General features: G+C 34.6%; 4 protein-coding genes across 11 annotated transcripts; 3 read left to right on the top strand and 1 right to left on the bottom strand.

Annotated features, from left to right (window-relative positions):
* The first annotated feature begins 105 nt into the window (after window positions 1-105).
* Window positions 106-9849, top strand: LOC128874201 (uncharacterized). Of its 4 annotated transcripts, XM_054118673.1 has the most exons (11): window positions 106-871; window positions 1308-1603; window positions 1673-4897; window positions 4974-5380; window positions 5463-5489; window positions 5651-5788; window positions 5847-5968; window positions 6040-6164; window positions 6259-6542; window positions 6609-6791; window positions 6880-9849. In XM_054118673.1, the coding sequence occupies exons 2-11, from the start codon at window positions 1555-1557 to the stop codon at window positions 7129-7131; spliced, it is 4812 nt and encodes a 1603-aa protein (XP_053974648.1). In that variant the 5' UTR covers window positions 106-871; window positions 1308-1554; the 3' UTR covers window positions 7132-9849. The 4 variants fall into 4 exon arrangements, with proteins under 4 accessions (XP_053974648.1, XP_053974646.1, XP_053974645.1 ...); XM_054118671.1 differs by having other exon boundaries at window positions 1313-4897; XM_054118670.1 differs by having other exon boundaries at window positions 1308-4897.
* A 149-nt stretch (window positions 9850-9998) lies between these two features.
* On the top strand, window positions 9999-14411 carry LOC128874202 (caprin homolog). The gene is made up of 6 exons (XM_054118674.1): window positions 9999-10155; window positions 10877-11095; window positions 11180-11527; window positions 11607-12338; window positions 12412-12691; window positions 12774-14411. Exons 1-6 carry the CDS (start codon window positions 10042-10044, stop codon window positions 12989-12991), a joined length of 1911 nt encoding a protein of 636 aa, XP_053974649.1. The 5' UTR covers window positions 9999-10041; the 3' UTR covers window positions 12992-14411.
* Window positions 14412-14744: 333 nt separating this feature from the next.
* Window positions 14745-17166, top strand: LOC128874204 (POC1 centriolar protein homolog A). 2 transcript variants are annotated; one of them, XM_054118680.1, is made up of 6 exons: window positions 14745-15107; window positions 15344-15695; window positions 15757-15967; window positions 16059-16258; window positions 16325-16612; window positions 16698-17166. In XM_054118680.1, the coding sequence occupies exons 2-6, from the start codon at window positions 15348-15350 to the stop codon at window positions 17001-17003; spliced, it is 1353 nt and encodes a 450-aa protein (XP_053974655.1). In that variant the 5' UTR covers window positions 14745-15107; window positions 15344-15347; the 3' UTR covers window positions 17004-17166. The 2 variants fall into 2 exon arrangements, with proteins under 2 accessions (XP_053974655.1, XP_053974654.1); XM_054118679.1 differs by having other exon boundaries at window positions 15299-15695.
* A 2139-nt stretch (window positions 17167-19305) lies between these two features.
* Window positions 19306-22869, bottom strand: LOC128874203 (SH2B adapter protein 1). Of its 4 annotated transcripts, XR_008456598.1 has the most exons (6): window positions 22505-22869; window positions 21357-22234; window positions 21081-21280; window positions 20662-20997; window positions 20526-20575; window positions 19491-19630 (listed from the first exon to the last, which is right to left on the bottom strand). XR_008456598.1 is itself a non-coding variant. In XM_054118675.1 (5 exons), the coding sequence occupies exons 1-5, from the start codon at window positions 22858-22860 to the stop codon at window positions 19493-19495; spliced, it is 1824 nt and encodes a 607-aa protein (XP_053974650.1). In that variant the 5' UTR covers window positions 22861-22869; the 3' UTR covers window positions 19306-19492. The 4 variants fall into 4 exon arrangements, 3 of the variants coding, with proteins under 3 accessions (XP_053974650.1, XP_053974651.1, XP_053974652.1); XM_054118675.1 differs by lacking the exon at window positions 20526-20575 and having other exon boundaries at window positions 19306-19630; window positions 20746-20997; XM_054118676.1 differs by lacking the exon at window positions 20526-20575 and having other exon boundaries at window positions 19488-19630.
* Window positions 22870-23111: the final 242 nt, after the last annotated feature.

Genomic DNA, 23111 nt, shown 5'->3' with positions numbered 1-23111 from the left:
AAATTTATTTATACCAACTAAGTGTTTCAGATAGAGCAGAAACTTAGCTTCGCGTATTATAAACAAATAACTTATAATATATGTCTTTTTTTGTCTGTAGGATACTACTGAATATTGTTGTAGAAAAGTGGGGGTGTCGTTGATCGAGGATAAAAATGCTTGCTCCTGATTTTCTTGAAAAACCCCGCCTGTTGATTCCTTTCTCTATTCCGCGATCGGTAGATGGCGCGGTCTATTGTTGATTCGATTCAAAATGGCGGCCTATAATGGGTACTGTGGGTGAACATTGTTTGATTCCCCGCGATAAATGAGCCCGTACGACGTTAACTCGCCGCGTTGTGTGCGTGAGTACCGGGTCTAGGGTGTACCCGGAATGTACACTTTTCTTTAGATGATCGAATCATGTGAGCGTAATCACGGTGCCAGCCGATCGTGTGTCGTGCGCTGGCGAAGTTTGTGTAGCCATATTTATTGTGTTATTCGGCGAGACGTTGTATCTTGTTGTACACCGGCAAATGTAATCGGTGTCCAAACATATGGCTGTTTAATGCTGAAGGTGAAATCATTGCTTCAGCATTTGTTGTTGGTAATAAACGTGGCGATCTCGTTGCTTCTACTAAAGACCGATTATGCACCTACGAAACGTCTGAGGACCCCCTTACATTAGGACATGAAAAGACGTTACACTGGGTTTTCTTCGTTTCTTAAAAAACGGCGCACATCTGTTATTAGTTTCTTTTTATATAAACTGCTGTTTCTACAATTTTCGAACGGTCCAACTCGTGCAATACATCGAAGAACGCTGGTTCCATTGCTGCTCTTGGTAGCACACATTGTGTTGTTGTGGTGCATTAAAGATTTTACGAAAAACGTGAGTCTTTGTTATTTGTAAACTTTTGTGCTGTTCACGGTGATTTAGTTTTATCAATTTATGATTTAATTATGTCAATTGCGATATAAATAAAGAAACGAAACTTGTAATGAGACCCTTGACAATATGTATTGTTGTCATACACACTTTGACATTCTGCTCGGTAAATGACATCTAAACGGCCCTATATATATGTACTGTATATTATTTCATAACATTTTCGTTTAGTTACTTTTTTAATTCGTCTTGTAAATAATTATCTTCTGTGAGTTAAAGAATTATTCTTAATCGATAATGGTATTTTATTGGCTTTCTAAATTCACAAGATAAATATTTATACATTAATCACAATTGAGCATTTTTATTTCTGCTGTTTGTTTCATTATTTTTGCAATGTTCGTTCCTGAATTATACATGAAAATATCTATTTTTCCAGAATAGGATGGAGGAGCCATTGTATCATATTGTCAGCCCTAATTATTGGATGAAAGTTCAAAGACTATGTATACAGTGAAAGAGTTTTCAGTATAGTTTTTTACAAATACACAAAAAATGGACGTACAAAAGTTTTGACAAGAAGTTATGTTATGAATATCACAAAGTATATGTGTAACATTCATACGCACGAAAGCCTGCTATACGTGGACCAAGCAGGCTAGGCACTACCGTGCCAAGCTTGGGTAATGGACCCCGTTGGTCCATGGTATACATCGTATAATCGTCTTACCACAGGTAGTGCAACCAACACATTTCAATCGACGACTTCTAGCACAAGCAGTGACTTTGTATCTCATCACTTAGCAACGGCTGCTACACAAGTAGTTCCATCGACAACGTCGCAGTTACTTTTGCAAGCAGCCCATACAACAGCAACTCTGGCGGGTCAACCATCACCATTTAACCCAGGGGGGTTTTTGTCTCCACCCCCTGTGGGATACGATGTCTTCTCACCTTTGTTTCATCATCCTAATCCTAAACAAGCGCATTATGTTACGCAACATAGGCAAGCTCTTGCTCAAGCACAAGTAGTGTCGGTAGGAAAACAGAATACCACGACAGAGCCTGATATCCCAGCGCTAAGGGAGAATTATAGTTCGGCGCATCAACCAACATTTTTCGAACATCAAGGTGCAGCTACGTCACCCACATCTACGTTGGCTTGGACGCATCAGAATAATGCACAGTTACCGAGCCCATTTGGTATTTTACCGCACGAAAGCGTGGTTCCATCGTCTCCAGGACCATCTACCACTAAAGCAACTAGTGGAATTTACGAAAATACATTTAATTCCCATTTTGCTACAACTCAAACTATAAATAATATCAATTCTCAGCTGTCTACATCATCTGTTTCAGCTGCTGAATTTAAATCGTCGAGTTACCCAGATAGTAAAAAAGCAGTAAGCGTTAGGCCTCAGTCGCCAACGGTAAACATCAAATCGGCGGTTTCCACGTCGCAAGCAAATAACAATCAAACATTTTTTCAACAAGTACCTACTACCTTTAGTTCCGAAACATTAACGAATAATTATTCTGCTGGTAATGGAAATCAAACTTCGAATGGGAAAGTACAGCCTTCCCTTCAGCATCAACAATCGTGCATTGTTTCAACTCCGAATAATACAGCTGGCAAAGAGTATAGAATTCCTCAACCACCTGCTAGATCAGTTGCATCGACGACTATATTTTTAAATACCTCTGTCAGATCTGTGTCTTCGCAAGTTCAAGATAAACAATCGACGCGAAATAGTAATTTCGCTTCGCCGCCGAATAAAGCAACTTCTACGTCTCAACAAAGCATTCAAACGAAAGCACAGACAAAGATATATCCAGAATTAAGTGCACACAGCGAACATAGGCGAAATGAACAAACATCTCAAGATAATACGCAATCGTCCCCTATCAGTTTTTCTATTATGGACTCGCGAAGTTTAAATTACACAGCTGGAAATAGTACAAATTGTACAAATACTGGTGGAAAACTCGGTAATCAAAGAACTCCGTCGAACAATAACTTGCAGACCCATCCTCAGCAATCGCAACAGCAACAATTTCATGTTTTAAGTCAACAGCAACAACAGCAGCAACAACAGACGTCGTATAGGCATTACTTAGCAGGATCTGATTCGGAATATCATCATCCAGGCAGATCGAAGTCTGCAACTTCTACCGATTCTGTTTACTCGTCCAATAATTCCTCTCAAAATGGACCTGATTGTAATGTTGTTGTACCACGAAGACCGAGTCCGTTGCAAGCGCATTCGCAAGCAAGTCCATTGGGACATGTCCCAAGTCCTGCTTATCCCATGTATAACAGTCCAATGGCTACGATATCGTCTCCTTCGCCGTTACAGCAACACGCAGAAAATAATGGAAATCAATGTACAAGTGGACCACCGTATAAAGGAAATGTACAACAGCAAGTTACACCTCCTTCACCGCTAGACGTTACCGTGCCGCGACCCGCATCGCAAGGCCAAGTTGTATATTCGTCGGTTATTACAAGAGCTTTAGGTGCTACTGAAAATAAAACAACGTACAATACGGATAGTAAAAATTACGATAGACAACAAGACTTCTCGCAAACACCAAAACAAGTCTGCTGGGAAAACGATAATCGGCAATCGAACAATAATAGAAAATTTTCCGTTGCTTTATATACTGGTGGAAACGCTGAAATAAATCCTCAGACTCTGCCAGTTCAACAACAAGTACAACGAGTAATAAATGTTGCGGATAGACAACAGACGTATTTTGAATCTAATCAGGTAACTCTGCAAGACTTGAGTAGCTGTAGAGGAGATCCTATGAGTATAGTAAAGAATTTGCAGACGCTACAACAAGGTTCTTGTCAAGTACAACAACAAACTACTGTTTCTGTCACTCCAACCGAACAACAGAAACAAGTAGAAGAACGTCGCAAAGTAGATACTGCCAATAAAAAAAGGAAGAGTTTAGAAAAGGCTGGACACAGCTCTTTGAATGAGATAAGCGGAACAGCAACAGTGACGGAATATTTAAGTAGAATACCACCACCCGCGCATCATAATACAAATCAACAACAACAAAATGGCTACTTTGATTTTGAAAGATGGAATCTACCTCCACCACCTACAAAAATGTTTCCTGGTACGTCTGGGGCTTTCAGTTCTCAATCAACTTTACACCATTCAAGTAATTTCGTTGGTACACCAGCGCATCAACACCAGTCTCTGATGGTTCCTCATCACCATGCTCCACCCCCTATACCATACTTTCCCGCTTTTCACATCCCTCCAAGCCATCACCACCCACATGAATTTCAGTCTTCCATTGAAATTACGCCTATTGGTTTCGGTGAAAATACAGTAAATCAAAATGTTAATTATAGTCAAGAAGTCAGAGACGATCAGCCTAAAGTAATTGTTCCTAATATTGAAGAAGAATTAGGTTTTCTACAGCAAAATCAGCAACCTATTCAAACTGTGAGCGTAATAAACAAAGACTTCAAACGGTCCAGTAAAGATCCTAACTCAGGATTCATGACAAGTTATTTAAAATTCTTACAAGGTGAGAGGGAACCCTCGCCTCCACCTGCAGTTCGCGGTGGAAGAAAAGCAACTTGGAATAGGTCGAAACCTTATATTCCTGTCGAACCTAATAAACCAGTTGGAAGTTCTACAAATGGGGAAACAGTAAAAACAGAAAAGCCACCACCACCTAAAGAAACACCGGCAATTGATTACGCAAACGATCCCCGATATTTCCCATTACCAAAAGAGAGGAAGAAAGATAATTTTGATTCAAGCGACGATGGTTTTACTAGCGATGATGATTTTCTGTTTCCTCCTAAAAAACCTGACAAAAAAGTAACAAACACAAGTTCATCTAATACAACAGAGATAGTGACTATAAAACCCGAAGGAAAATCTAAGAAGGGAAAAACAGCTAAACCTGGAGGACCAACAGAGAGAAAAAGAAGAGCAGCAAAAACAGAAGCAACGACAATTTCGTCGTCTGGAAAAGCGTCGAAAAAGCATGAAGAAGGTAATACACGTACTATTACTTTTTCGTATATTACGATGAAGTGTTATATGTCTTAATTGAATATTTTTGTTAACAGTGGATCCTCTACTCTTACCTCCGAGACGAGAAACATCTCGGAGAAAAGCGAAAGAAAAAACTTCGGTAAAACAGTTTTTAGATCGGCAACAGGGTATAGATTACTTCGATAATGATGAAGAACAGGGTGATTCTGATTCCGATCCTGCTTGGACGCCTGCTGTAAAATTGGTTGGAGATGAAGAAGAAAAGAAGAAAAAACGCACGAGACCTGTTATAAGCAAAAAGAGCAGGAAAGTCTTAGATGAAGATGACTACCCTCTTGCTGATGTTTCGAAGAAGTCGAGCAGGAGGAAGCACGAAGCACAGTCGAAAACTGGAAGTGTCGCGGGAAAGGTGTCTTGTAAGATAGATGAAAAACTTATAGCGTCAGTTAGCGATGAAGATATCGATATTTCACCATTTAAGGTATGTATTTTAGTATAGTATTGATAGTATACTATTGATACGTATATGTATATAAAAATGTATATTCATATGTTGCATGCAGCGCATTGTGGATATTTCAGAAGATGCGGTAAATTTTTCTTACGAATATATTAAAGTAATTTAATTAAATATTAATAATAAAAAAATAAATAATAAAAAATTAAAATTACATACCTTTTTCTTTAATAATTGTTCATTTCCAAAGGAATTTATTCTTAATATAATTTCAAGCTTGGACATTTTTTGCAGTCTGGAGAATTTGTTGTAATTAAGGCAGATTTAAACGAAGAATATCCTCCGCTGTGGAGAATAGATGGCAAAACGTTACTCCAAAAATATGAGCCATTTAAATCCAATGGGAAGACCTTATACAGAAACATATCCACGGTAAGAAATAGATCATTTTTCATCGAGTTTTCACATTCATACATGATTACTTTTATAGTATTCGGGTTGGGCACCGCAAAACCGCCACATATATCAACAAGTTCCGGTGAAGTTTTGGCAGCAAGGCAAGACAGAAACTGTGGTAGAATTTTTGAGAAATGAAATGATCGTTGATGATAGGTAGATTTTATTTTAAAATCATTTAATTAGATATATTTAAGAAGATTCACGTTCTTTTTTCGGCATTTTAGCGAAAGTATCGATAAATCCATGAAGGAAACTGAAAAATATCAAGATAATTTTGAAGTATATATACAAACATTGATTTCTCAAGCTTTGGATTCTAATTTCCTTACGGAAATATTTCAAGAACAAGGTACGATTACCATTTACTTTTACGTAAACAAGGGATATAATATTTTTTACATAATTTTCACTAACAAAGTATCTTTCTTCCTTGTTCTACATAGATGATTATTTTCTATCAAACGTCAAAACTGTCGATGAAGTAACGGAAGAGAGAAAACGTCGTCTTCTGTCGACAACGAAATGGCGAACAAACGTTATAAATGCAATATCAACGTGGCCATGTCTCAATGTTCTCAAGGATTTACCATCCATAGAGTACAAAGGAAAATCGTGTGCTGGTTGCCAGCAGTCGAAAATTCATGCAAGGGTTTTATTATATGGTCAACCATATAATGCGACTACGTTGGAAGGTTCTCCGCCTGACCCAAGAATACCTCAAGAAAAGGTACTATTTTTATTACTATTATTTTACTGAGTATTTCTATGATCGAGTTTACCATTTGATTTTTAGGATTTTTTATTATGCCGAGTATGTCAAGCAAAGGTAGCTCTGTTCAATAAAGTGGCTCATCAGAAATATTTGATGTTTTTGGAGTGTGCAAGAAGAGTAGCTGATAAAAGAGTAGCAGATCCTAATAAAGATACTACGATTATATTAAATGAATTATTAGCGGACGAACCGTGGTTAAACCAGGTAAGTAATACATACATTCTTTGAATTATCCATGCTGGTAAGCATTTACAATGAAAATAAATAATGGAAAATATAACATTTTTTTTAGCTATTTAAAGAAGTTAGAGCGATCTGGGCAGAAATAGATAATTTGGAACAACAAGTAAAAGCAAAGTCGTGTTCAAAATCTACTTCATCCTCTTCAGTGTATAATGTGGGAGGAATGGCTGAAAATGTTTCACTAACGCAAAAAACTGAAATTACTGCTAAAATTTCCGATTCACAGGTGCCTACACAAAAAACTGAAGACAATTCCGAAACAGTGTCTTGCAATGTGCAAATGAGCAGTATACCATCTTAGTGGTGCTATGATAATCATTGGTTCTGTTTAACTCTAAATGCCACGAGATCGAGTTTAGTGATAAATCGATTTTATGGGTGTAAACTTAACACCAGTCTCGAGACCAAACAATTAAATATTGTATTTTGAGGATGGTAAATATTTAATTCAAGTTAATACTACACGCTGTGACGAATGGTGAAATTAAATATAAATGTGTAATCAAGAAACTATGGTTATAGTTATAGTGATAGTGATAAGGAATAGTATACAGCGGGGTAAGTAAGAAAAAAGATCGCGCATAAACGCTATATGTAAAATACATAACAAACATATGTAAAATATTCATCCCCGCATAAGAATTAGACATGAGCCCAAACTTTGCCATTGTAATAGCATAATAATAGAGATATACGGATATTTGTGTGAATATAGACATTTAGTTTTAGCATTTGTATCGTGATAATCTTATGTAATATCAAGGTCTGAAGTGTTAAGATCTGACAAAAAATACGAAAGACAAATGATTTTAGGATAAAACATACAAAGTGATATGGTGTATAGAACGCCGTGACCTTCTGTAACATATTTAGATACATCACTCTTTGCAACCACGAAGGTCTATCCTCTGTAAAAAGCAAAAAACTGTTATACTGTTCGTTCCTCTAATTGTAATTTTTGAATTATTGTGCATTTTTTTACGAAATAACTTACCTTTAACGTTTTTTTAATGATTTAACCAATGTAAACGGTATTTATCTTCATGTTACTTTGTATATAAGCAAGTCATACAACCATGAAATTGATGCGTATAAAATACGTTCAAGATATCCAGTGATGAATTTAAGATTTTATTCTTTTAACGAAATGATTTATAGTAAATGCAATATTTTGAAAATATGCATTCTTTTATTGTTAAAAAAAAAAAAAAACACTTTAGACATCTTGTAGAACATTTGTACATAAAGGTACTTTTAATAAGATTAGGAATATTTCCTTCTGTACAACCTTTCGTTCGTGACTCAACATATAATTTTAACTACACGCATTATTTCTTCCATTGCAGTACCTTTTCAATTCAAACTGTTAACTAATTTTTGAATTCTTCCATCTTAAAATAATTCTTAACATGCAAATCCTGCATTCGCATTTTACAAAATATAAATAACGTATTAACGTAATTTTAAATCATTTATTTTAAACAAAAAATTATGAAGTATGAGTGGATGTCGCATTAAGAAATGTATTTTCATACAAATCCTGATAACTTCGTTGATTCTGATATTTTTAATTTTATCGTCCAAACTTATAATTTTAACTATTTGTTGGACTATTTGAACACACATCAGAACCTAAAGGTTGTTTATTATATTTTAATACATTTTCATTCTACTCGGTAATCGCAATATTGAAATGATGTAAGTTTAAAAAGAATTTTATCTCGCTACGAACATTTTTACGAATGCTTTCTTTCCAGTAGGTAATAAATACCTAATGATAGAATAATTTTCACTAACAATCATTGTACATTATATACTATACTTCAAATCATATTAATATTATTATATTAAAATAATTATTATCATCTTCATTACGATTATTATTATCATTGTTTAAGTCGTAAATCGTTTAAGTTTTTGATCTGTTTTTAGATTTGTTAAGAAAAAAAGATATTCTCTAAAGACGAGAGTGGTGATATGCGTGTGTGGCGCGAATGTATTTTTCGAAGACGATATATCAAATTATATTTGTAAATTGTAAAAATATAATAATAAGGACAGGTGACTGCTACAACAAAGCCATAGGGCTTTAGACATCTTTCATAGCCTATAATGAATTGAAATTATTGTATTAGTGATTATTGTCGGATTTACCCGAATTGTATAATAAATTATTGGAGGAAACTATTAACTTGAAACCTAAAAATGCGGGCATTTGGATACTGACGCAGTAACAATAAAGGAAAGTATGCAGTTACAAAAGATTTTTTTTAGTATATGTGCCATGCAATATTTCATATCGATAAAGAGTTGGTGCTTTTATACATATATCAATTCATCTTCCGAATCTTTTAATTAAATTGTGATCTTCGATTCCATTTTAATCGGAAGTCCGTTATCACTTTATCAGTCATTTGTTTTAATTTGAAATAGTAAATGCGTCGAAAAGTTACGAGTTGAAGTATTATATATAGCACTAGCTTACAATAAAATCGTTAATATCATAATTCTAGAAATTAATATTATTGTTATATTGTATTTACTTTGAAAACAGAAAAGCGTACATTTATTTGTTTAATCATAAACTCCTTATTGCTTTCTTGAACATAATAGAGATTGAGTATAAAGTTTTTTACCCGCACGAAGAAGTTACAGTATTTTTATGATTACGATTTAAAAAAAAATGATACGATAGAAATATACATATTATAGTCGAATATTACTCGTAATTTATGTTTTTATGAATCTTTTTCAATAAAATTGAAAATTTTATGAAACTCCTTTAATATTACTGTTTTATCTGTTTCGATGTTATTTTAACATGTATAGGAATTATAAGTCCTTCGTAAATATGACAAAGTGTGCGTTAGCTTAAGATGTAACAAGGAAACAAAATTGCTTCATTTCTAACAAAAGAAAGACTGAAAAATAGAGTTTGAATTCTTGGAATTTGTATGATACGATAATATGAGTTTTTTTTATTTTTTAATACAGATACGATGTTAATAACGTAAAGATTTGTGATTGTCTCGATTTGTAATTTGTATACGAAGAAAAAATGTTCTGAATGTACATTGTTACGGCACTGATGTAGAGGTTAGGCACAACACCGTAATGAGCATGCGCTTTAACCGCGATCACCTCCCTGCTCCCTGTACCCCGCGGCACCGTTCTATTCTGATTTCCAGTTCGCGTTTGTTGCCCGTGAAGGATGCCTTCTGCCAACCCTAAACTAGAGAAACAGGCCTCTACGGAGACCGTAGATCCCATACGCCAAGCGATCATCGTTGTCGAACATAAGATACGGAATCTCGAAAAGCGTAAGGTGAGTATTCGAATGATACGTACGCAAATAAGGCTGAGAAAACTATCTGTCAGTTGGATGGCTTTCACGGTGTGATCCGCCATGATTGGATACGCCATGTGCTCACGCTTGAGAATTCGTACGTATCTAATGATTATACTAAAATCAACTAACCCTCATCGTGATACTTTCTTATTGGATTCTTTTTACCGAAATTGATTTATAGCGACGTTACAATTCTTCGAACGTTCAAATGCCGAAATTTCCTATTGTGAACCTCGTGTCATGGCGGTATCTTCCAAAGATGTGCACAAAACTTTACGTGACACGCTTTCGAGCCGTTACCGGCAAATGAAATTGTGTAATAGTACGTCTTGCTTTTTAGGACGTTAACGATCTAATTAAAAAGTACGCACATTCGAGTACTATTATCATTCATTGATAGATAGTTCTTCGTCTGGCCTCTATTTAGAATTTCCGTGAGCACTGTTTTCGAAAATCCGTTAAAAGATCGTGTAGTGTATTACTTTCTCGTAGAAATCATTAAATACCCATTCATGTACATAAAGTTTATTGAAAATGTGGTAATAAAGCCACCTCTTCTGTAATTTTAATATTTTATTTCGCAGTACATAAATGGATGAAAGTACATGTACATTTATATGAATTATATACATTTGTATTATATCTTTTAATGTACAGGAAATGCATTTGTAATATTAATGATGTATGTTATATTTAGGTGAAATTAGAGTCCTACAGGGATCTGCAGAAAAATGGTAGGGAACTAAATGCAGATCAGAAAACAGCGGTGGCCAAGTATGACGAAGTTTTACAAACATTGGACATTACACGGGAATTATACAAACAAATTGTTGGGATTGCACACGATGCGGTCAAGCAACAGAAAAAATTGGCGAGAAAGGAAGCTATTGAGAGAATGCAACAGGATATTGCAAAAGTAAATTTAAGAGTCTATTCTTATAATCTGGATATAATATAGGATGTATCTCTGATATATTGTGCATGCGTGTTGTTGATATAGGTGAGGGAAGTTCTTCTTATTCAGGATGCCCTCATGAATATGGGATCAGAGTGTGTTAGAGAAGATTTCCTTGCTGGAAAAAATGGTGCTGTGAAATTATCAGAAGAGGAATTAAAGTACTTGGATAGTCTATATAATGAAGTTATGATGAAGCATAATCGAGATGAAGGAGAACCAACATTTCTCCAGCAAGTACAAAAAATAGCAGAACATTATGTGGCCATTATCGAAGGAAAACAAAGAGAAGTTGTTGGTACAACTTACAATAAATTAAAAGAAATTATCTCTTCCATTAACCAGTGTGGCTACTTTGATCAAGTTCATGAAACTGAAGCTGCAACAGAGGAAGTAAGTTGCAATATTATATATTTAAATACGGAAAAGAACAAAATATTATACAAAAAATTTATTATATTTTTCTTATCAGGTTACAGAAGTAGTCACAGAGACACAAGTATCCGCAACTCCTATACAAGAACAAGTCAATGAAGAATACAATAGTAGCGACAGACACATTCCACCCGAGTCTATGATTCCTATTCCTAATTTTCCAGTACAAGTTACTCCTATTCCTGTTGTTTCTGGCACTACTGCGGTTTCGGGTCCTATTCCCGTAGTGGCGCAACCCATTCCACCGCATCCAGCTGCACCAGTCGAAACATCTTACTACACAAACGCTACAGGATTCGTTCCTCAACCACAGCCACAACAAACACAGCAATCTCAAACTCAGCCACAGCCACCACAGGCTCCTAGAATTAACGATGTTATAGGTACACCGAATTTCTTTTTTCTGCAAGAATCTGAGCTCGATTCACCCGATGTCGCATCACAGGCACCCATTGTTTCACACATTCCTGCTGCTGTAAATGCACCTATTCCCTCGCAAACATTTACAAATCAAAACTTTGCAAATGCACCAGTAGTAGCACAACAGGTGATATATCAACATCAACCACCACAGGATATGTCCCACATTCCCGGATTCGCTAATCCTAATCCACCTCCGCCTATTCCAATGCCACCCTCTCATCAACAACCAAATATACAATATAGTCCACAGCATCCTGCAAACTTTCAACAACAACCACAACAAACTCCTTCGCCACAGACGCAGAATTTTGAACATCAACAAGAGAATCAGCAGCAACCTGCAGAGGTAAATTTAATTAAATCGGTATATATATTATTTCTGTATGTATTATAATGACTAATGTTGAAATGTTCTTTAGGAAAAAGCTGAAGAAATTCAAGAAGAAACGGCGCCACCTGAACCAGAATTGGAACAACCAAATGAAACTGTGGATTGGTGTAAGATGACCGAATCCAACGACTGGAATCAACCGGAACCATCGCAGCCGTCTACTCAAGATTCACAACCGACTCAACAGGCTTGGGGCGATCAACAACGTAGTGGATACAGGGGTAGAGGTGGGAGAAGAAGCGGTTCCAATGGATACAATGGAAGGGGTAGGGGCGGTGGTTATCAACAAAATGGACGTGGCGGGCAAGGTGAAAAATATAAAAACATATATTACTAATCTTTTCAAGATTCCATATATTATATAGTTGAATTAAATAATTTTTTTTTCAGGGACATATTATCGTAATGACAGTAATTATCAAAATGGCTATCAACAACGTTCTTGGGGAAATAACGACGGAAACAGTGGTTACAACTCCGGCTATAAGAGGGGTGGTGGTTTACTGAGAGGCGGAGGCCCCCGAGGTGGCCGAGGACAGTTTCGTGGCCAAAGGGGAGGAAACCGCGGGAGTTATGCAACTCGTGGTAAACCTCACACGCAACAGTAATAAAGATGCGATAGAGCAATGCACAATGAAACATTATAATAATGCTGTAAGATCATAATTCAATGGTCTATTTATGAAAGAACCTAAGTCGTATTTTCAGCACGAGTAAAGCTTGAGCAAAGTAAATATTGCTCGTAAGTCGTATACGTGTTTTAATATATAAGTAGCAACTTTAACGTTTAAGATTGTTAACCGATAGTTTTGTCAAATATATGAAAGAACGTAAACGACTATTAATTGTGTCTTTATGTGCGTTACATTGAACAAAGAAAAAATGAAAATGGTGATATTGCGTGATTTTTCACCTAAAAACGTTGCATTTAATCGTTCCGATGCGAAAGATGAGAACAAATTAATACGAAAAGAAAGACACATTTGCTATACTTTCCTGCGGCTTAGGATATTTCTTAAATAAGGCATTGAATAATCGAAATTTTGCATTTGAATTTGGTATCTGCGATTGTCAGGGAAAAGATCCTATTAATATTAACGAAATGATTATGCATTGTGATACAAGAAGAGATCAACCAAATTCAGAAGTGTGAACCCACCATGCAAGTATTATTGTGTTGTGACAGAAGGCAGTTTTCACAGGGCAACAACAGCTGATCAACAAAGATTAGAAATATAATTTTATTATAAAAAAAATACAAAAAAAATGAGAACCCACAACAAAGCATTTCACACAAAGACACAAGGATGTATTTAAAGAATAACATTAAAACGATTACACGAATAGATGATCTGCACGACCATCTCTTTGTCTTGCGGCGTATCGTTCTAGAGAATTTTTTAAGATGTCAGAAAAAAGAGGATACAGTGAGCAATGCCTTCTAACGCTATATATCTTCTTAACTTCATATTCCATCTTTGGTCTATGAATTTGCGAAGCGTTTAGAGAGTTAAAAAGTTATCGAGATTTAGTAGTCGAAAGGAACGAAAAGTTTGTGTATTACGCAAAAATCTCTAAAAACGTTATTTATGAAAAAAACGTTTTATGTTTGCTATGAATTGTCGCTCCCTCTTCTGTTTTTTCTGTGTGATTTCAAAATTCTTCACGGTCGCTCACGCAGTTGGTCAAGTAAAAGAGATTGCAGTGCAATGTCAAGTTTATGAAGCAACATTACCTGATTTTTTTTATCGCAAAATATATATGATTATTTTTAAAAGAAAAGAAGCGATAGTGCGGAGCTTTAGCATGTAAGTTGAGTGTACAATTTCTGACTAGAGCCAGACAAGGCGTGTTTGAATACTACGCCACTGACAAAAAAAGCCACGCTCACCGCCAAACACGTGATAAAAGAGTACCGTATTGTATTTCGTTTGTACATTTGTGTTTAATCACCTCCATCTACAGTTATGTTCGAATATCCTATCAATACCTATGTATCTTCCAAATAAAGATCTAATTCAAACCCTGCTAACTAGCCTATCTATTGTACTCACTGTTCATTTGAGAAGCAACGATTCACTCTTCAGCTTGTTCTCAAATAAAAGAAGATTGAATAAAGTGCTTGATTAATCGTATTTAGATGCTAGTGCCTACTTTTCGCTTTGTATTTTTATAAAATTAAATATATTATTTGATTATGGTCAAATATATTTATAAGGATGTAGGTAAATAAATTATTTAATCCTTTCAATGCAGAACGTAACAAATGATTTCTATCAATAAGTTCATTGTTTTGGTTCTTTTGTAAGCAACATTCTACTTTGTAACATGAGTTAAATTGATGTTTAAATTGGATGTTGCATCGACGCATTAGAAACTTTAAGAAAGTTAGAAAGCTTTCACTTTGTAAAGAATGCTTTAAAAGAATCATTTGACGTTCGTAACATTGGTTGTGGACGTTGGTGTTTTCGCAGATCGTGAAATCAGTTCATCAGTTGACTACCGTAGTCAAATACTGTTTTGAATTATATGAAAACAATTTTAAAACTGTTTAAAACTCAATGGTGCTTCTAATAAAGACACGGTTAACATTAAAGATTATATTGTAATATTTCAAAGAAAACAGTATATACATACAATTTACTGTTCGTATAACAGTCACTCATATCCTCGTAAAAGTAATTATAATAAATTCACAGTAACGATCATTGTAATGAGATAAAGGTAATTAAACAGTTTATATTTTCTTTAAATTTAGATTCATTTACATAAAATCAATTATACTTATATTGTATATATTATCAATACAATTCCAAAATATACAATAATTCGTGAACTTGCAACACTAATAATTATTATTAGGTTAAGAATATTATATGTATTAAATATGTACATATATTCTGTCTCCAATCTAGGAAAGCATTTCATTGTAAGTTTATTCAACTTATTTGTTATATCAGGACAATGATTGAAACCGCTTGTGATCCTACAATTGAAAGGCATTTTAAAGGTCACGATAATGTTATCACAAGTTTATGCTTTCATCCTGAGACTACTCAGCTTATATCAAGTAGTTTGGATAAGACTATAATATTATGGAATCTTAAGGAGTCTGTAAGGGCTTATAGATTTCTAGGACATAAAGATGCTATTAATGATGTTACCTATGCACCATCAGGGGAAGTTATAGCTAGTGTTTCTAGAGATAGATCTGTCAGAATTTGGGTCCCTAAAGTAACAGGTCAATGTCTAGAATTCAAAGCACATTCAGGGGCTATTAGATCGATAGATTTTAGTCCAGATGGAGAAAAGGTATTAGTATTTAATTTAACATTTGTAAATTATTTGTATTAACGAATACACCAATATACAGGTACTTACTGCATCAGACGATAAAAGCATTAAATTATGGATGGTATGTGAAAGAAAATTTTTAATGTCTTTTATAAGCCATACAAGTTGGGTGAGGTGTGCTAGATTTTCTTTGGATGGTAGGTTTATAGTCTCTTGTAGCGATGACAAAACAATAAAATTGTGGGATGTTAATAGTGGACAATGTGTCAGAACTTTTAATGATGTAAAAGGTATAAAGTATGCTTTCATTTACAATTTTATTTTTATTTTCACAAAAGAAACTCGCTAGAATCTGTCACGCGACATAAATACTTTTGTTAGCTTATAACACATATGTGGAATTTCACCCAAGCGGCTCTGTTATCGGATCTGCAAATATGGCTGGTAGTATAAAATTATACGACCTACGTTCTTCTTCTTTGTATCAACATTATGCAACTCATAAAGGTCCTGTTAACATGGTAAAATTTCATCCTAAAGGAAATTTTATGTTAACTGCATCTACTGATTCTACAATGAAGGTAGATATATGGTTGTTATATGTTATGTATTTGTCTATATCGAATGTCTTTGAAATTGTGAAATAGGTTTTAGATTTATTAGAGGGTCGTCCAATTTATACGCTTAAGGGACACGCAAATGGTACAAGTGTAACGTCGATAACATTCTCTTCCAATGGAGAGTTTTTTGCTTCTGGCGGAGCAGATCGTCAATTATTAATGTGGAAAACTAATTTTGATAAAGATGATATCGCTCGCAAAATTCCCAGACAATTAGTTTTATCCACTAAAAAAGCTACATCTACCATTAAAGATGAAGAATTACATAAAATTGGTGATACATTCCTAGAAGAGGACGAAGAGGACGAAGAGGACGTAATTATTATACGATTTTATATATTAATGTTGAACTTTTACACGATTTATTTTAGATATAACTTATAAGCTTTTATTATTTTAGTTGATACATACAAAACTTGATAATATAAATTTACAAAACAATAGAAGTCATTGCAAAGTACCTGAGCTTACAGGTTTGAAAGATAGTATAGAACAGAAAATAATTAATGTAAAAATTCAGAGGCCTAGCGAGAAAAGTTGTGCTACGAATATATCGTATTTATCCAAAGACTCGCCCGATCAACAATTTTCTGTGCATTCAAGTAATGTAGTGGATGCGCTTAACGAACAAGTACAATCATTACGCGATGTTGTCACAGTTTTAGAACAGCGCTTAACAGTATTAGAAGAAGAATTGAGGAAATAAGTAAAATACATTTTACTTATAAAATTGAATGATTATTTTATTTTTGTAATTATGAAATATTTTAAGATGTGACGGAGAGAAAACAAGTTCTTTAATATTTAAGTCATAAAATTTGTATACACAAAGCAGTATTTATTTCAATGATCTTGTTTAATTAGATCTATACTACATCTATTTTTTTACACCTACAAATTGGCATGGTTTCCCAGTTTTCTTAATGACTTGTAATAGCTCCTCGGAAGGAAGCATGGATGTTACAAATACCTTCTTTCCTTCTAAATCAATTTGTACACCAGTAACACCTACGAATTAATTTAAGTAGGATTAAAACATGTACTTATAAGGACCAATATTTTTTAGATACTTTAAATATTTTCATAATTTTAAATAACTATATATATATTTATATAATTGAAATAAAAATAAACAATTCTCTTTTGAACTGAAATAAAACGTAAATTTAATTATTAAACTAATGTTGTAAAAATATCGTGTCTATATAACAAACAATAATCAGTACCTTCCTTTTTATTAAGTACATTTGTTACAGCATTGGAACATCCCTCACATGTCATTTCTACATTGAATTCGTACACCTTAAATTTATATTATTTAGTAAACATTTTACTTTTACACCATACTCAAAGTTACATTACCTGAGATGTCATACTGATAACCGTATGTATTCGACGATTTGACGTGGCACTTTGCAACTGTGTATTGTATGACAAGTCTGAAAGAATACTTGCAATTGAACCAGATATAACTCTTATCTAATTTTTTAAAACGATAACACACATTTATTGTTCAACGAGTAATTTTAGATTTAATCGTTTTTGGTTACATATTTACAAAAATGGCTGATATTGTTTTTTCTTAAACATGAACCATGTCTATGAATGGTCGATGTTATAATTAATAGGAGCATTAATCTTTTGCAGTCAAGTAAAAAATGTACATGTGCATGTACATGTACTGTCGCAAAAATGTAATATATTATTATTCAGTACATGCACTACACTTTGCAATTACAGATAGAGAGGTTAAAGGACGGATGTCGTCATTCATATTGAAATCAAACATTTCCCTAGATATATAAGCTGCTTGTCGATTCGGTTATCAATTCGTAGGCGCAGACGTGCCCCTTTCATGCAACAACCAATGCTAGCCGGTTGTCGGTACGGTTGCCATCTCGTAGGCGCAAGGATGCCCCTAGTATGCGGCAACCCATTGTGGGCTTATTGTCATCTCGAAGTTGCCGCGTACTCGATTGCACTAGTAGAATAAAATAATACTTGAAAAACTAATTGCAACTGTAATTGTATCAATTACAATTGTCTTTTATTTAAAATCATAATCAAATAATAATTTTGAAATTTATTATAGAAAATATATCGTTATTAATACTTTCTGTATTTCAGTTTTGTTTTGACTACTACAGTTGGGAAAGAACCACTTTAATTATATCCTGTAATGTCTATATTGTTAGCACATTTATATGTATCTTAATTTTGCACGTTCAGTCGTATAGGTTTATAATATTACGAATAATTCTTATACACTAATTTCTATTAATACTTTGGTCACTCAATATATCATGAAATATTGAACCTTAGTGTAGAATAATATAGAATTGTACTTACTGTTTTACTTTTATTTACATTTAGTATTATAGTCAAATTATACTTGTAACAAATCAATCTATTTTTATAAGGGTGTATAACAAGATTAATATTATTTGTAATATCGGGACTAGTTTGATACACTTGAAACTTTCCTTAGAATAAAGTTTAACAGGATTATCGTGTTTATCAACATTGATTTCTAATCATATGTTCTGCAGTTTAGAGGAAAAATGAGAGAATCACACTTGAAAAACTATTTCCTGCAATAAATTTACATATACAAGAAGACTGAGTCGCATGTACATTTACATACATGTTTTTTTTTTACATTTATCATTGTGTGTAAGTACATACGCTTAAGTGAATTAATTATCATAAGGGATTATTCTTTGTAGTCTTAAAATATTTTTCGAATCGCTTGAAAAAAGACAAATGGCTATGATTTATGAAAACAGGAGTTGGTATATCTGAACATGCATAAAGGAACACCTGTAAAAATTATGTTTCAAATCCTACATATACATTCTGAAATAATTTGTGCATATCATTTTAAAGATTAAATCCATCGAACTATCACATACGAAAACTTACATTGTATTTGCAAAATTTGATAAAAACATTTTAATGAATACATTTCTTGGAAATGTTTCTTGCAAGATTGGAAAAATTGGAAGCAGTCAATTTGAGAAAATATATTATTTATGTAAGTGGAGTAATACACTTTTGAGTAGCCCTTTAGGATAATAGTAATAAGCCCAGCTTAAAGGCTCTGCCTTTTTTTTTAGAATGAGTTAACGGGGAAAGTACTTAATCTAGAGGTCTAACTGGGTTATAGCTGGATGGCAGAGTATTATGAATCCATCGTCAAAGAAAGCTGTAAGTGTTTTGAATAGCTCTACCACTAGATGATGATGAACTTTGTTGTTCCACAATGTTGTTTTGTTGCTCCAGTCTTTCCAGTGATTCTACACGTGTTCTTATAGAACCTCCATATGTGTGCACCTATATTATTAACAAACAGGCGATTATTAATTTAAAATTTCGTCGATTAAAGTAACCGAAATTTTTCTTAAATTTTCTGGATTAAATAATAATAATAAACAATAATGAGTGAGCTGATCTCCTTCCCGATTAATTCGTATTATTTAAACGTTGATGGATGCTTTAATAGGAGAGTAGAAAATGATATTAGAGTTATTAAATAGAGGAAACCAGAAATTTTAAGAATATTTTATTTACAAAAGCGAGCTCCTTGCCCCACGGTCATACTTGTAGAGCACCATTGTTTCTCATAATATCCAAAAAGTTCTTCAATGCTAAGAGTTGTCACACATTTGACATGAGGCATGTTATATTTTTAACAATTACTCCTGCCATAATACCAGTTACATATACACAAATATCGATTACATTCTATCAAGTTTCCACATTCGGATTTAAAATTTATGAGTACATACACTTGATGTAAAACTATTCGAAAATAAAAGAGTGGTAAAAATATTAAAAAAATAATTGTTTTCTACAGAATAATAACATTTTGAGTATGCAAAAATTTATATAAATTTATTTGAAAACGAAAATACATGAATTACAGTTTTTGTTTTTAGAATAAATTATTAATAAAGAAAGTAAAACATAATATGTATAAAATTATGTTTGAATATTAAAATGCAAAGTATTGTATAATTTCAACCGAATAATTGATGATATTCGAGAATACGTCAATACTTATTAAAAGAATAACATATTTGTGTAAAACTGCATCATTTATTAAGTAATTAACATTTAGCGTCATAGATGAATAAAAAGGAAACATTGGCAATATATGAACGGTGTATCAATTATATAAACCAATTCACAATTTAAACAAAAAAAATAATAGTGTTTGAATACTTACAAAATAATCCGAATATGGCACTACATGAACTACTAAGGAACCAATGAAACCTTTGCGGACACACAAATATTAATTTAGCATGTATTTCCAGCCGCACGAAAAATGGGTGCATCACTTTAGTTGGTTATTTACTCACTGTCTGTAGATTAGACTTCAGACTGTGGGTGTTGGCCACTCGCGTTCACTCAAGAGGAGTTAGACTTCCACTGCTGACTCTTACTTCTCTGGGCTCCGGGGCTGCTGGAGGTCTTCTTTCTTGTAACTGTTGTTGGTTTGTTCCCGTTACGTTGTGATGATTTGACCGTGTAGCACGATTTGCCACGACAAACTCTGTCAAGGTTACATCTGCAGTTCCACCGGATTCAAGAGGTATGGCATTTTGACGAAAATGTTCAAGCATATCATATATGGCAGGAAAGCAAAGATGCTGAACTCGACAGTGACCCTGATCATTTAATGTCATGCGTAAATGCTGCAATAAAGGTGAAAAAAATCCGAATTATTTTATAAAATTTTAAGTCAATTTAATATAATTTGACTAAAAAATAATCTTACCTTTGCCCTGCCTTGAAAATTGAAAGTTAATACAAATTCTCCTTTTCTGGTTTCACTTTGACGAACGAGAAATACTCCATGACCATTAGCGGCACTATGCAAGACAAGCTGCGCTGCATCCGACCTAGGAAGAGTTCCATGGAACCATGGATACTCTCTTAAGCTGGTCGATAAATCCATTTCACCGTCGTTAGTAGCCACTGAAACGAAGTTTAGTTCTCTCTAATCTGTAAATTACGCAATTTTACATGCTTCTTATATATAAAATTATTTTACTTTGTTCGATATCTTGCTGCGACGAACATAGCTCCAAATTACTGTTACTTCTTGTACGAAGTCTCGGAGGTATTTCTGGTGGATTACCGGGTGCCTCGTCTCCGTGTTCTTGCATCGCCGATCGAGTACCCTTACTCGCAGAATTTGCCCTCAATCGATCTCCGTCGCTTCCAATAGCTAACAAACCATGCCCTATAGAATCTCCTGTAGCATCTGCTCCAGAACTTGGATTCATGGAACTCTGTTGTACTGTGCGCATACAATATTTAATAGTGGCTAGCCACGACCTCATGTCCTTTGAGTCATGAGCTTCTATTACAAATTCCATATTCTGTGTCTTCAATACAAACGTATTTTCATGATCTGGCATCTCCAGAGCAGTTGTTTCTCTAGCTTCGGTTATCGCAGAACAGAATACACCGCTACGCGGTTTCACCGCTTTCGGAGGAGAATAGAATTCTAACATATATCCACCAATCGCTTTTATCAAGGCAAGTCTAGACTTCTCCCATTTCTGCGTACCATCGATATTCTCTCCCATTAAGGAGTTAACGATACCTTCTTTTCTACATTCGACCACAATCTTTGAAAGCTTAGTTTTCGAATGTTTATCCCTACGATGCTCGCTATGAGATAATTCCACCTCGTCGCTTTGTTGTTTATGAAAGAAACCTTTACCCTTTTTAAGTCCTTTAAAAGACAGACGACGGAAGAAGGGTTTGTGAGCAGGCTTCGGAGATATAGCATCTCCATCGTGTTCAAAGTAATCACTGAATTCTTCATGTGATGAAGCACGAATGGGTGCATTATTATTTTGACTTATGACATTGATGTCTCTATCGTTAGCAATGTGCCTTGTGTTGTACAAGGATGGGGACCTGTAAAGGAGAATAAATGGAGTAAGTTATGGAGTTTCGTATACTTTGATCTAGGTCTAATGTTGTATGTACTTCATTCTTCTATGAACAACAACATAAAGCTGGAATGTATTAATTGTAGCTGTATGCGAAAGTTTCAGTCTCGTCTTTAAAGACTGGAGTAAGGTGACAATTTGCAAGAAAACAAAGAAAAAAACTCAAGTATACGTCTAATAAATTTTAGTAAAGAAACTCATGAAGAGGATGTTAATTATTAGGATTCCAACAGACCTGACTGTGCGACGGAGGTATTCGCTCTCGAAGTGTTCGCAGAAGCTCTCGACGAATTTTCTTAAAAAGTCACGGTGAGAGAGATTGGATCTGGCGCTTTCGGGTAGGTTTAAACTGACATAGGTACAGAAAGCCTTGGCGAAATCAGAAGCTGAAGCGCGGGCGTGTCTCTCACAGAATTCTATCCAACCAGGTGCAGCTTCGGGCGACACGGCAACCGCCGGCGCCGTTGTTGTTGCCGACGTAGCCGTCGTCGTCGCTGTAACCGCTGCTGCCGCTGCCGTCGTCCCCGTTGTTGTTATGGTTGATATTGTGCTTGTTGTCGGTGTCGCCGCGGTTATAGTATAAGAACTCATTACCGGCGTCTACCTCGCGAAGGGGGCTAAAGACCTCCCCCTGCCACTGTACAGCCACCACGAAATCTTTACACAACCGTAAATCTATGTGTGGAGTGCACACAAACGCATAGACATGCACGCATGTATTGAACTTCGTCTGGTATATACGTTTCAATAAAAATAAGTAACGTAGTAGCGGATATTGCTATTGTTCGGTATTAATTACCGATAGCAGTAATCGAACTCATTCCCTTTTAAGAGAGAACGAA

The sequence above is a fragment of the Hylaeus volcanicus genome, chromosome 3 (assembly GCF_026283585.1).
Source record: "Hylaeus volcanicus isolate JK05 chromosome 3, UHH_iyHylVolc1.0_haploid, whole genome shotgun sequence".
Classification (NCBI taxonomy): Eukaryota; Metazoa; Arthropoda; class Insecta; order Hymenoptera; family Colletidae; genus Hylaeus; species Hylaeus volcanicus.
This window is presented reverse-complemented; position numbering and strand designations above follow the sequence as displayed.

Coding starts and splice junctions, on each gene's coding strand:
- LOC128874203 (XM_054118675.1), bottom strand. CDS start 22,860: ATGAGTTCTTATACTATAACCGCGGCGACACCGACAACAAGCACAATA. Junction 20,998..21,080: donor ATTTTCAAGGCAGGGCAAAG/GTAAGATTATTT, acceptor CCTTTATTGCAG/CATTTACGCATGACATTAAA. Junction 19,631..20,745: donor CAGCCCCGGAGCCCAGAGAA/GTAAGAGTCAGC, acceptor TTAATAATATAG/GTGCACACATATGGAGGTTC.
- LOC128874201 (XM_054118671.1), top strand. CDS start 1,555: ATGGACCCCGTTGGTCCATGGTATACATCGTATAATCGTCTTACCACA. Junction 5,381..5,462: donor TCGATATTTCACCATTTAAG/GTATGTATTTTA, acceptor TGTTGCATGCAG/CGCATTGTGGATATTTCAGA. Junction 6,792..6,879: donor ACGAACCGTGGTTAAACCAG/GTAAGTAATACA, acceptor CATTTTTTTTAG/CTATTTAAAGAAGTTAGAGC.
- LOC128874202 (XM_054118674.1), top strand. CDS start 10,042: ATGCCTTCTGCCAACCCTAAACTAGAGAAACAGGCCTCTACGGAGACC. Junction 11,096..11,179: donor TGCAACAGGATATTGCAAAA/GTAAATTTAAGA, acceptor TTGTTGATATAG/GTGAGGGAAGTTCTTCTTAT. Junction 12,339..12,411: donor ATCAGCAGCAACCTGCAGAG/GTAAATTTAATT, acceptor AATGTTCTTTAG/GAAAAAGCTGAAGAAATTCA.
- LOC128874204 (XM_054118680.1), top strand. CDS start 15,348: ATGATTGAAACCGCTTGTGATCCTACAATTGAAAGGCATTTTAAAGGT. Junction 15,696..15,756: donor TTAGTCCAGATGGAGAAAAG/GTATTAGTATTT, acceptor ACCAATATACAG/GTACTTACTGCATCAGACGA. Junction 16,259..16,324: donor CTACTGATTCTACAATGAAG/GTAGATATATGG, acceptor ATTGTGAAATAG/GTTTTAGATTTATTAGAGGG.